Source organism: Otolemur garnettii, unplaced genomic scaffold (assembly GCF_000181295.1).
Source record: "Otolemur garnettii isolate 467f Iridium unplaced genomic scaffold, OtoGar3 scaffold00011, whole genome shotgun sequence".
NCBI lineage: Eukaryota > Metazoa > Chordata > Mammalia > Primates > Galagidae > Otolemur > Otolemur garnettii.
The window spans coordinates 2,806,501-2,819,166 of NW_003852406.1; the positions used below are offsets into that span (position 1 = coordinate 2,806,501).

Here is a 12,666-nt window from a genome sequence, read left to right on the forward strand (position 1 = left end):
AAGCCTACTGTGATATGATATTTGGTCTTCTTTCTATTTCCCGGCCTACAGTGGGGATTAACTATCCTTGGATCATTCAAACTGATAAGTGTTTTCTATGGTAATGAGTTGACTGAAAGTTGTAAGTCCCTAAGTAGCTTCAAGATGAGGCTGGTCATCAGAAAACCAAGGCAGGATTAGGGAGTTGAAGGTTAAGATGACCACAGAGGGAAGAGCGCCTGAATCACAAATGGTCAGTGATTTAACCAATCACACCTATATAATGATGCCTTCATAAAGACACAAAGAACAGGATTTGGAGAGCTTCTAAATAGCTGAACATGTATGTGAAGGCTTCTGAAGGGTAACATGTCCATAAAATGCATGGAAGCTAGGCAGCCCTTCCCCCACAAATCACCTATATATCTCTTCATTTGTATCCTTCATAATATTCTTTATGGATAAACTGATAAACATAAGTTAATGTTTCCCTGAGTTCCATGATCCACTCTAGCAAATTAATTGAACCCAAGGAGGGGGTTCTCAATTTATAGCCAGTGGGAATCCCATCTTACAGCAAATTTGTCAGCAGTATAAGTAAAACATCTTAGCGCTTGTGGTTGCCACTAGAAGTAGGAGGCAGTCTCGTGGGACTAAGTCCCTACCCTGTGGGTTCTGACACTATCTTCAGGAAGATAATGTTGGAACTGAATTGGAAGATAATCAGTTGTCTTTTGCAGAATTCATTGGTTGTTGGTGGAAAGAAATTCCCACTTCTTGATGACTATAGGTGACAGACATCTTCTGCATTAATTGTTGAGTGAAAGTATAAAAGAGTTTGTTTATTCCTATACACCCTCAGATAGGAAGGAGAAGAAACTTGCCACAGTCACCCAGCTCATTAAGTGGTGGAGCAGGCACTTGAACTCTGTCTAACTACAAACCTTGCTCTTCAAGCTGCTTAAGAACTAACATCTAGGAATTTTTAGAAAGCTCTAAATTGTACATTATTCCTTTCTTAACTAACAAGTAAGTTCTACAGGGGAATTTTGGCAGAGATTTTGGTGGTAATGTGGCATAAACAGAAAAGTCAAGTATTTCTTTCCCTTTTCTACCATATATGAATATGTTCTCTGTCTTCAGATAGCCCCAGTATATGTATTATGTCCCTTCTTTGCAGAAGGACAGCCTACTGCATCTGGGCTATTGATAACCTGTTAACTGCTATCACAGTGATTCTTCCTAATCTGATGGAGATAGCAAAAATGAATCTTTCAGAGCTTCTTCAAGTCTAGCAGCCTTCAGATGCCTACCTTAATCATTTCCTAAAGAAAGAATCATTGGTCATTCCCAGCTCCACTCAACACACACACAAAAATCAGTTAAAGACAAATGAATGCAGCATGACATTAAGCCCACTAGACAGTTGACTCACTTACCAACAAATGGAAACTGATTTGGGAAGACACCAAAGATGCCATTACTATGCATTGTAAATAAAATCGAGAAATAGGTGGCAATGCTTCCCCAGATGAAGACATGATTGATGACGGTCCAGTAACTGGTATCCAAGGCTATCTGTACATAAAATCAGATGCAAAGGGGAGGTCTTAGAGGACTAAAACAGTGTCATTTTACCAACTGATATTTCCCCAGATCTGCTCTGTGACAGGAAGGTTACACCTGTCTAGATGCCAGGCCAACCACAGACACTCCCAATTTCTGCACATACACGGGACTGATTTGACTTTATATTCTGGTAGACAATTGACTTTAGAACTTATATATGCAAGCCATTTCTGCAAAGGTTGAATCAGAATCAGAAGATAAAATGTTAAATAAGAAAACACAGTGTTTTATAATTTTAAAGTTATTTCTGAAATGGTTCCCAAAACTTTTCTGTTAGAAAAAAAAAATTATTTGTGTAGTAGGCAAGTGAAATAGTTTATATAATCTGTGTATACATTTTCACATGACAATTTTTACACATACATAGTTTGTTTTACATCTATATTTCAACTCATTTTGATGATCTAGTCTCTTAAATTCTTCAAATAATAACAAAGAAAAATTCTTAATCCCCTTTTGGCTTAAAATGTAGAAACTGGGATTCATGGTGACTCGGGAACTGATCACAAATGCTTTTCCCTTCCAACAACTATTGTAGCAGCTCAGTTAAACAAAGAATGGCCTGCGACTAGGGAATTAAGGAAGCCACTGCTAAACATGAACTCTTAAATTCTCCAGAGGAAGAAAGAGTAAGTTCTGGTGTTATTATTTGCATTTCAGAGTTCCCAGGTGGTCAAAGTCCAAGTAAAGTTTGGCATTTTTAGTAGAGTCTGGTGAAAGACCAGACGTTTCTCATATGCCTGAGGAGGTCCTACCTGCATAGTAAATAGATCCCTCTCAACATGTGCAGACATACTTCCTCTTTTTACTTTCAGTTTAGTGTTCTCTAAAATGTTGCTCCATTAAAAGATGCTGGGAGTCTTGGATGTGTCCTTATAAAAGGACAGCCTTTCCTCCCCACAAGAGGTCTGAAACAGCCCTACCATCCATACTTCAACAAAGAGATGCTGGTTTTCCAGTTCATTTGGTTGCAAGATATTAGACCAAAATCTCCATCTCTGCCTTCCACCACCTGTCACCTCATCATCATTAAGAAACAACAATAGCCTGACATGTATGGGTAAGAGTTTGCAAAGAAAAATCACAAGCCATTTAAACAGAGTAAGCTAAAGGAGAAAAAAAGAGGATAAATGGCTCTTAGTAAAGAAGAACTAACGGAAGAGATAAACAAGTACTAAAACAACAAAAAAAAACTAAAACTTCTTAAGGAGATGCAATTACAAATAGGTTATAGAAAAGACAATAAAACACTATTTCTAAATTTAAAACTTCAACATAGAAACCAAGGAATAGTCACTGATAAGAACTGAATTAATCTTTTGAGGGGAAAAATGAAAATACTATCCCACAACAGAGAATAAAAACTTGGAAAAACGTAACTCATATGCAAAAAGATATGAGACATGGATGGCAAATCCATAGATACAAGGTCTATGAGGCCCGTATACTAACAATAACATGTTAGTGGGGGGAGAAGCAAGGTGGCAGACAAGAAGTAGCAGCCTGTACATACCACTCTCACGAGAGGGTCAAAAGTGCTTAGTGGATTTTTACCTTCATTTCAATCATCTGAGAGACAGCATTGAGAATCAACAGAGAGGCAAGAGGTGCCCAGAACGTAAGAAGGAAGTGCAGTGACCCGCTCAGCAGGATAAGAGACACACAGGGAAGGCAGGAAAGGGACAGAACACACTGGGCTTTACACTTCCCCAGTGAACACTGCAATCAGAGCAGCAGGAGGGTCCCTCCATTGCAGCAGGCCACTGGATTGACACATGGAGCTGATTTGAGACTGTGCAGATGAATTGCTCTAGAGAGAAGGCATGATGGGGTCTTATTAGTTCCCAAACCCTGAACACTGCAGCTGACCATTTTGAGGTCCCAGTGCTGCATCTGTCTGGGGTTAAGATCTGTTGCTGCCACCTCCTCATTCCGCTGACAGGCTGGGGAGAAGCAGGGAGTCCAGGTGCTTTTGCATACCTTGTGGGGAGGTGCTATACACCCTCACCACCACTGGGGGACCAGGGGAGAGCAAGCACCCATGTACCTAATGCCAGCTAACATTGCCTGGGCAATCCTGGGTAGTTAAAGCTGCTATAAGACCTTGGTGGAGACAGTGCCTGTAGTCCCAAGCACTCGTCATTGTCATCTGAATGGGATAGCAGCTGCTGCTGTCACCTGGGTAACATCATCACTAAAGGACCTGGGTGGGGCAGACTCTTATGTAGTTGCATGTCAAATCACCCACCACTGCCAAGGACCTGGGTAGGTGAGCACCCAGGCTACCACATACCAAATGAATATCACTGCCAGACCTGGACAGAGCGTGCCCCATACTCTGACTACCTGCAACATTAATGCATAGGGGCAAGATGTAACAGACTCACAGTGCACCTGCGCCTCTCCTGACTGTCAATCCTCTGGAGTAGGACTCATGCCATCCAAGGATTTCACCCTCTCTTCCTCCTCTACAGAGTTCCCAGTAGAGAACAGGTGTACCACAGAGATATCTGTCTTGAGCTGAGAGAAAGGTTTTAGATGAGAAGGAACCAGAATTCTGTCAACATAAAAAAAAAAAAACAGGCTGTTTTGATATCCTAAAAGGATCACAATAGTTCTCAAGTAACAGACTCCAACCAAAAGGAAATTGTTAAAATGTCATATATGGAATTCAGAATAAGGATGACAAGTAAGAGCAATGGGATAGACAAGAAAGTTGAAAACTACACAAAGAAACCAACCACATAATTCAATACATGGATGAAAATTTCATTAAAGTTTAAAACTTAAGAAAGTTTTAACAACATACTAGACTAAGCAAAAGAAAGAATTCCAGCGCTTAAAGACAAGGTTTGAAAATTAACCCAGTCTGTCAGAAATATACAAAAAGCAATAAAAAGGAAAGAAGAATTTCTCCAAGAAACCTGGGACTATGTAAAATGAACACAAATATCAGAAGTAGGTATCCCTGATGGTGAAGAAGAAAAAGAAAAAAGTATAAAAAACCTACTCGAAGGAGAAAAGGTTATAGTTCAACATATGCAAATAAATAAATGTGATTCACCACATAAACAGAATTAAACACAGAAACCACATGCACATTTCAACAGATACAGAAATAGCCTTTGATAAAATCCAGCACTTCTTTATGATAAAACCCCTGAACAAACTAGGCACACAAGGAACAAACCTCAAAATAATAAAAGCTATACATGACAAAGCCACAGCCAACATCCTACTGAATAAAGAAAAAGGGCAAGCATTCTCTGTAAAAATCAGAGTAAGGTAAGGATGCCACTGGCACAGCGTCTATTCAACTTAGTACTGGAATTCCTATCCAGAAAAATTAGGCAAGAATAAGAAAGGAAGGGCATCCAAATCAAGAAAGAGAAAGTCCAACTATCCCTGTTTGCCAATGATGTGATCTTCTATGCAGAAAACCCAAAAGACTCCACCCAAAGATACCCATAATTGATAAATAAATGCAGTCAAGACTCAGGTTATGAAATAATGTTCACAAATTATTAGCAGTTCTATATACTAATCATGATCCGCTGAGAGAGAAACCAATAACTAAATACCATTCGCAATAGCTGCAAAGAAAATAAAATACCTAGGAATATACTTACCTAGGTAATTTAATAAATACCTAAGAGGTCAATGGAATATCAAAAATCGCTCACACCAGAAGAGCTTTCCTGAATTTGAGATACAGACATGCCACAGGTACAGCACTGAACTACAGAAGAATGTGACCATAATAATTCCACAGAAATGTATTGCCAAAAAAACTTTAGATCTCACTTTAAAAACCTAGAAGTTATTGAGTCTGAAAGAAAGAACGGGAAAGCTTCTCGCTGTTATCATTAGAAAAAATTTCTTCATTAAACACAAAAAGAATGTAGCAGTACAATCATTTCTCTTCACATATAATACTCAACCCAAGAAGGGACCCCTAATGCTAATCCCTCACATCTGGTAATTCAGGGTAAACTTCCTGTTTTCAGCTCAAAATGACTAGTTAAAAAGAAAACCACATTTAGGATAGGTGTTTTTCCCTCTTAACAGAGAGGGTCAGGTGCTAATCACTATTCATGAGTTTGCCTCTGTCAGGTCCTCACTCCAGCTGGAAGCAGAAAGGTGGAAGGGACCATGTGAAGTACCTCTAACAACTCACACCTCGTTAAAATTATTGGAAGCGAAACCTTAAGTCCACCACATCAAAGAAAAGAGGTGTAGGCCCCAGTGGAGGGGCCAGCCTTAGGTAATCTAAAGTATCTATTTGAGAAAAAGGGAAAAACATGTGTAGTTCAGAAGAAAACCCCAGTATTCATTTAGGATTTCTTTTTCTCCCAACATGTTGACAAAATCAGCCGACAATGAAATGGAATTTTAAAGGTTGTAAACCCAGCAAGTTATGGTGCTTTCGCCAACAGGATTACCTGCACACTGACCACAATGACCAAAGACGTGGCCATGGTGACTGCAAAAGACTGGTAGTCAGCAATGTGTTGCCCGTCTTCTCCAGCCACGTTGTAAAAGGCCCCGTAGGGGATGAAGAAGAGGGCTAATGAGGTGTAGATTCCATGCAACATGCAGATGAAAAATTTATGCTTGTTAAAAAGTAGGTTCAGCTGTCCGGGTTCATAGAGCTGGGGACAGTCCATGCTGTTCTGGTCACTCACATCCTGTAAACAGAGTGTAATGTCAGTGGGTTGAAGAGACTGAGAGGCGCTGTATTCCCTATTTTCAGAAATAGCAAATGCCTGTTTAAGCATGCCCTAATATGCACTACTCACTGGGCTAGAACGGGACATTATCTTGTTTTCATTCCCACAATAACCCAGAGGATAATAAAATGATTCCTCTATTACAGAGAAGGAACTTGAGTCTCTAAGAGAGATTCATGAGCGGTCACACATGAATTCTTACATAGCAAAACCAGGACTTGACTTGAACCTAGATATTTGGCTTCAAATCGAAGTTTCTTTCCTACACGCCCCTGCAGGCTGCTAAGGCTGCAGGCTCCTCAGAAGCATTCACACTCCAAGCCCCAGCACATCATGTGCAACCAAGGGGCCCCAGGAGTTCATTGCCAAGGCAGTAAAGGGTATTGATGAGTAGATGGCTGCAGAGAACAGTGGAGTCAGGATTAGCAAATCAGATGGACTGACTTTGGGGGTGAGTACGAAGAAGGGAGCAGGGAAAAGGGGAAATTCCATGTGGGATTCCAGATGGGAAGGGAGCTGAGACTGAGAGTTTAGAATATGAGTGTTCCACCCACAGCAGTTACCAGTTGTTCAGGACAAAGAATTTGGATGGAATGAGAAAGCAGCACGTTTGGCACCAAACAGGGTCTGGGAAAAACTTAAGCCATGCACACAATCACCTGGGGAGCAGAGTATGCTTCAGTAAACTGAGGGCTCCAGCTGTTTATTTCTTGCTGGCACCAAAGAAATGCTGATAACTACACCACGAGTACCAAAGCCACATGCCAAAACCCTAAAAGGATGGCAAGAATCAACCTCTGGAGATATACAGTATCAGAGGACCACAGCTGGAAGAGCATCAGACAAAATGGAAGCAACACAGGTGGGTAAACTCTTGGGAAAGACAAAGGTCCCTTTCCTGCTTCCGGGATGGCCCAGCTCTTCCCTAGGGGGGGTCCCATGAAGAGTACTGATGTGTTCTCTTCAGGAAATCCTGCTTTGAGCTGCTGCTGGATGTTTCTTCCTCAAGTCCACGTTACATGTACAGACTTCGAAACCAGTCATGAGCTTAGTCCCCAGAATAACAAGTCTCACTAGTGTATAGTTTTAGATCTGTCACTTAACCCATCTGAGCCTCAGTTTCCTCATCTCTAGAACTACAAGCAGTAACGTTTTCCTCATGGAACCATTGTCATGATTCAAAGAGTATGTTGATTATTCACCAGAGTTCTTCCCACATCATGAGTGATAAACAACAGATGCTTCTATCAATAATAATAAATAAAATAAGGATAATAATAACAGTAATAATGTATCCATCTCAAAGTTAAGTGGACTGGTTCTAGGCTTAGCTCTGTCACTTATTGGTTATGTGACTTTAGGGCAGTGACTTGAGCCTCCAAGGCTTGGTTTCCTCTTTAAAAAAATGAGCAGATCCTGTACAAAAACAAAGTATGTAAACAAAATGTGTGTATCCCCCTAATATTCCAAAGTTAAAAAAACAAACAAAATTTAAATAAATTTTTTTTTTAAATGAGCAGATCCATAGATGATTGAGACCTTTCTTTCTAGCACAGCATTCCAGGATCCTATGATCAGTATCAGGGCCAAATTTGACAAAGGAAGAGAGAAAAGGCACAGACACTCAACTTGATGGCAATAAGGAGCCTTATTATATTGTTTTTGAATTACACAATAACCATCTTTTCCAAGAAACTGCTTTATTTTTATTATTTTCTTCCACATTCTGGGCAGCTACAAAGCACCAAGAAAAGAAACACTTGTAAACACAAGCACTTGGAAATGAATAGGCTTAATCCATTACATCTAGAGTCTTCAGAAGTTCATTACTTTTTGTAGAATTCTACAAAATACGCCTTTTACAAACTGCCCTTTTTTACATAAGAGAAGTGAATCTTACAACTGACTACAAAGCCAGCAGAGTGGGAGAGGGGAGCAAGCTCATAACAGAAGATTTATATTTTGCAATAGAGGGCTCAGGGCCAGAAAATGAGGCCTAGCAAACAGTCTAACAACAGCCTGGAGAAAATCTGGTCTCCTCAAAAATACTTCACAAAAGTGAAAAAAAAAACCTTTTAAAAATAATACACCCTGTGTCATGGAAACGCAGCTGGCCAGTCTTTTACTTCCCCACAGGCAGCCAGACTTTTTCCCCCTTCCAGGAAGTACCTCCAAGGCTCTGACTACGCCAAGGATCCACCATTTTTGAAACGGATTCTCCCTTGTCCCCTCTCACGCACGTTAATACAGACAAGAGAGGTCTGTGCTCTTTCTCCCCAGGGTTGTCGGGCTCTGTGTCCTCTCCCATCAGCAGGCTGCTCTGCTGACCTGTAGTTCCTGTCCTGGGGCTGTGCTGGCCAAGAAACTCTCATGGCAGATGCTAGCTGTCTGTGCTCCAACCTAGTTTCATAATTTTCTGTCACTGCAGTTCTCTACAAGCTCTCAGCGGCTAAAGTAACATTTCCCAGTGTGTCAACTCCAGACACTAATACTGAGGCAAATTAATATCTGAGGTGCCTGGCAGCACCTGTGGCTCAATGAGTAGGGTGCCAGCCCCATATACCAAGGGTGGTGGGTTCAAAACTGGCCCCAGCCAAACTGCAACAAAAAAATAGCCAGGCGTTGTGGCAGGCGCCTATAGTCTCAGCTACTTGGGAAGCTGAGGCAAGAGAATCACCCAAGCCCAAGAGCTGGAGGTTGCTCTACCAAGGATGACAAAGTGAGACTCTGTCTCTAAATGGGGGGAAAAAAGTAGTTTGGGGAAATTCTGGGCTAAAATGAAGTTAAAGGAACTATTTTCTGCAGGACTTCTCTGAGCCTTTAAGCCAATAATGGGGGGTATGAATCTCTAAGAGAATAGCAGCCAAACTTTGATCAGAGAACACTTTGGGGGATGCTGGGGGACAGGCATGAGGAGTAACTCTGGAAGGTTTTGTGATCTCTGCAACACCCACTAAAACAATTACAATTATAGGGTTCTTTCCATGAATGGTGTCTTCTACTTAGAAGCCAGAAGCAAGTAAAAGGTGTAACAGAAAAACTAAGTTGTAAAGATGAAATGAAATACATACCTGGTCAAAAATTCCCATGGCTAAAACAGGTAGTGATGTGTAAACAATGTTAAAAAGGGTGATGAACCATTGGTCATAAACAGTCTGAAAAGAAATAACGTATCAGTGAGAAACACCATCCACAGTAGTGAGTGAGAATGTTTACTTTTAGGCTCTCAGATTAAATAACCAGATTTTCTGAGGCAGGTAGGAGTTAGCTCTGGAAGTCAGACAAAGGTGAGTTCTTCCCTAGGCTCTGCCTTTTATCAGCTGTGCTGCCTTAATGGGATACTAGATCTCCCTAAACATCAATTTCTTTATCTCTAAAGTGATGCCATACTCTCCCAGGAGTGCGGAGTGTGGGTGAAATAATATACGCAGCCCACCTAACACAGTACGGCACTCGTATGAGGCCCTGGATCCTTGTGGGAGGTTGATGGTTTGTTCTTCAAGTTTTCAGTGGTTTATATTTAGTCCAATTATCTGATCTAAGTGATAAAGAGTTCGCCAAAATCTTCAGAGGGAAATACAAAAAGGAACCTATTTCTATCTTGTGTTCAAACGGAGAGTTTTTTCTTGGGAATGGTTTGAAGCAAGGTAGGCATGAATCCAGACATTCACTACACTGGGCATAAACAAGACTATAAAAACAACCCCACACATATATAAAGAATAAATTACACAAGACTTCTTTACTTGAGCCTTGCTGAAAGTCAAAGAGGCATGCGAGACAGGCATTGTATCCCCATTTTGTTGATGAGTACACAGAGGTGTGGAGGCAGAAACTTTCAGTTATGGAGCTTATCACAGGCAAGGGTAAAATTTAAAACCTAGGTCTCCAGCTTCTAACCAATCCCCATTCTACCACTTCATCATTCATTCATTCACTCAGTATTTACTGAGAAACTGCTATGTATCAGGGACGAGGTTCTAGGCAATAACAATTCAACATTATCAATCAGATAAAAATTCCTCACAAAATTTACATTGCAATGACAGTGGGAAGGACAAAGAATATACAAAATCAAATTTTATAGAGAAGGGGAAAAATAGCAGGTTAGTTAGAAGGTATTAAGTGCTAAAGAGGAAAGTGGGTAGGGAATGGGGAGGGCTCTAATTGCAATAAAGTGATTGGAGAAGGTCTCACGGAGAAGTGACATTTGAGATAAGATCTGAAGGAAATAAGGGATCAATATGCAGCTTTCCAGGACAGGAGCATCCCATATTGCAGGTAGATCCCATGGACTGTCCCTAAGCCAAGAAAGCACTGGTATGGTTGGAGAACAGAAACGTGGACGGCTGGGAGAAGCAGAGTGACCTGCAGGGAGAAGAATGGAGGTCGAGAGGTAAGGAGAATCCATGTAGTTAACCAGGGATTATTCTCTAAGTGAAATGAGAAGACATTAGAGGATTTGAAGCAAAAGAGCAACCTGATCTGACTTAGATTTTAACAAGATCACTCCGGAGGCTTTGCTGAGAATAGACTGAAAGCAATAGTAGAAGTGGGGAAGAGGCATAAGCCTGTGCCCCAGAATAACCATTTCTAATAACTAATTTTAAGTTCTCTGAATGATAATTCCCTTTTGTTGTTCTCTGAGTCCAATCAGTGCCATCATCTGGTTTGAATTCTACCATAGGATTTGAAAAGGGAGACTATGTACAGTGATATGCTGATAAATGTTTAGCAATTGGCTCTTTAAAAAAAAAACAGAAAACCCCAATTTGTAGCATTTGCCAATTTCCATGATGTAAATATTTCTCCATGACTGATTTCAACCGGGGATATCATTAAATGTGAAACTGAGGTATGCAATAGCACATCTTTATATAGTATTTCTACTGTATAAATCCAATATAAATAATATCAAGAGCATAGGGTGGCACCTGTGGCTCAAAGGAGGACACTGGCCCCCTATACCAGAGGTGGTGGGTTCAAACCCAGCCCCAGCCAAAAACTGCTAATAATAATAATAATATCAAGAGCATAAATAGTAAAACATGGTAAAATAATTAGGTAGTGATTATATTTGAATATATTGATTTTATTTTTATTTATAATATTATTTAAATTATTAGTTTATGTAATTTTATTTTTAATAAAGGCTATACATAACCATTGACTCATGAAATTCCTGAAAATTTAACAATCAGTTATTATGAACCAGTGTAGGCCAGCTTTAACAAACCCCAGTCTATATTCATGCTGGGACCAAAATAGTATAAGACAGCAACAGCCAAAGGATAATGGAGTTGATACAGCAAGAAAATATCTGCAGAAGGTCACAGCAGTAGCCCAGAGGGCCAGGTAACTACGAGAATAGACTGGTAAAGCTTGCTGACTCTCCCTGGACCACCCCTCTTGAGGGGGTGAGGTACTGTAGCAAAGGTATCTGAAACAAGCCTGAATTTATGGTACTCATACAGGATTGGGACCATGTGCTATAACAATTGATCTATACCAAAGTTACCTCTGAAAATAACAAAAAAAAAGCATCTTCAACAAAGCATCATTTGAACAAACAAGATACTGGAGAATTACCTATCAAGTTCACAGAGAGAATTAGAACTTGACAACTACCTTAAGGCCTAGGCCGATGTTATCTTTCTCCAGAAACTATGTTTATTTCCTTCTACCAGTTGCTGAGGATGGGATGAAAGCCTGATATTTTCTGGGCCAGCCAACTGCCCTGCCATAGAGTCTGTGACCCCACTGTTAGGAGGCTGCCCTTGGATCCCAGCCTAGAGTGGGAAGGGTTTCATCAGGATCTCTATGCTTGGCAAACGCTGACTTTGTCCCTTGGGCCCAGGAAACTACCGAAGGCACAGCACAGCCTCTGGGTTGCCTTCTGCAGATCATCAGCACTCCCAGGTACAGAGCTCAGGGTAGTGTGACCCTGCAAGATCCTCAGCCTGAGCAGTTGTTAACAGGGGCCCAGACTCAAACTCCTGTCTACCCCAAGAGTCTACCAAAACTTCCCCTCAACCTGTCTCTTCCTTCTGATCAGTGAACGTGTCCAACTCCATTTCCAGATATTTTAGTCGGAAACATCTATCTTTGTGCACTAGGATACATACCAAAAAAAAAAAAAATACTCAGAGCAGCATTGATTGTAACAGTCCCGAACCAAAAACAACCAAAATATCCATCATGAATGGAGAAAGACCCTGAGGTACACTGAGATTATGAAATAATGAAAAGCAAGGAACTACAGCTATATCCAAAAACAACTGAATAAAAAATGCATACAATATCGAGCAAAGGAAGCCAAACACTCTAT

The 12,666-nt window shown here is 40.6% G+C and overlaps 1 protein-coding gene across 1 annotated transcript in view; it reads right to left on the reverse strand.

Annotated features, from left to right (window-relative positions):
• Positions 1-12,666, reverse strand: part of ATP8B4 (ATPase phospholipid transporting 8B4 (putative)) — a 240,815-nt gene that overhangs the window by 5,579 nt on the left and 222,570 nt on the right. Inside the window, exons 24-26 of the mRNA XM_023509982.1 lie at positions 9,410-9,493; positions 6,051-6,296; positions 1,419-1,557 (exon numbers count right to left, since the gene is read on the reverse strand). Coding sequence (XP_023365750.1) covers positions 1,419-1,557; positions 6,051-6,296; positions 9,410-9,493 — 469 coding nt within the window. The remainder of the gene's footprint in view (positions 1-1,418; positions 1,558-6,050; positions 6,297-9,409; positions 9,494-12,666) is intronic.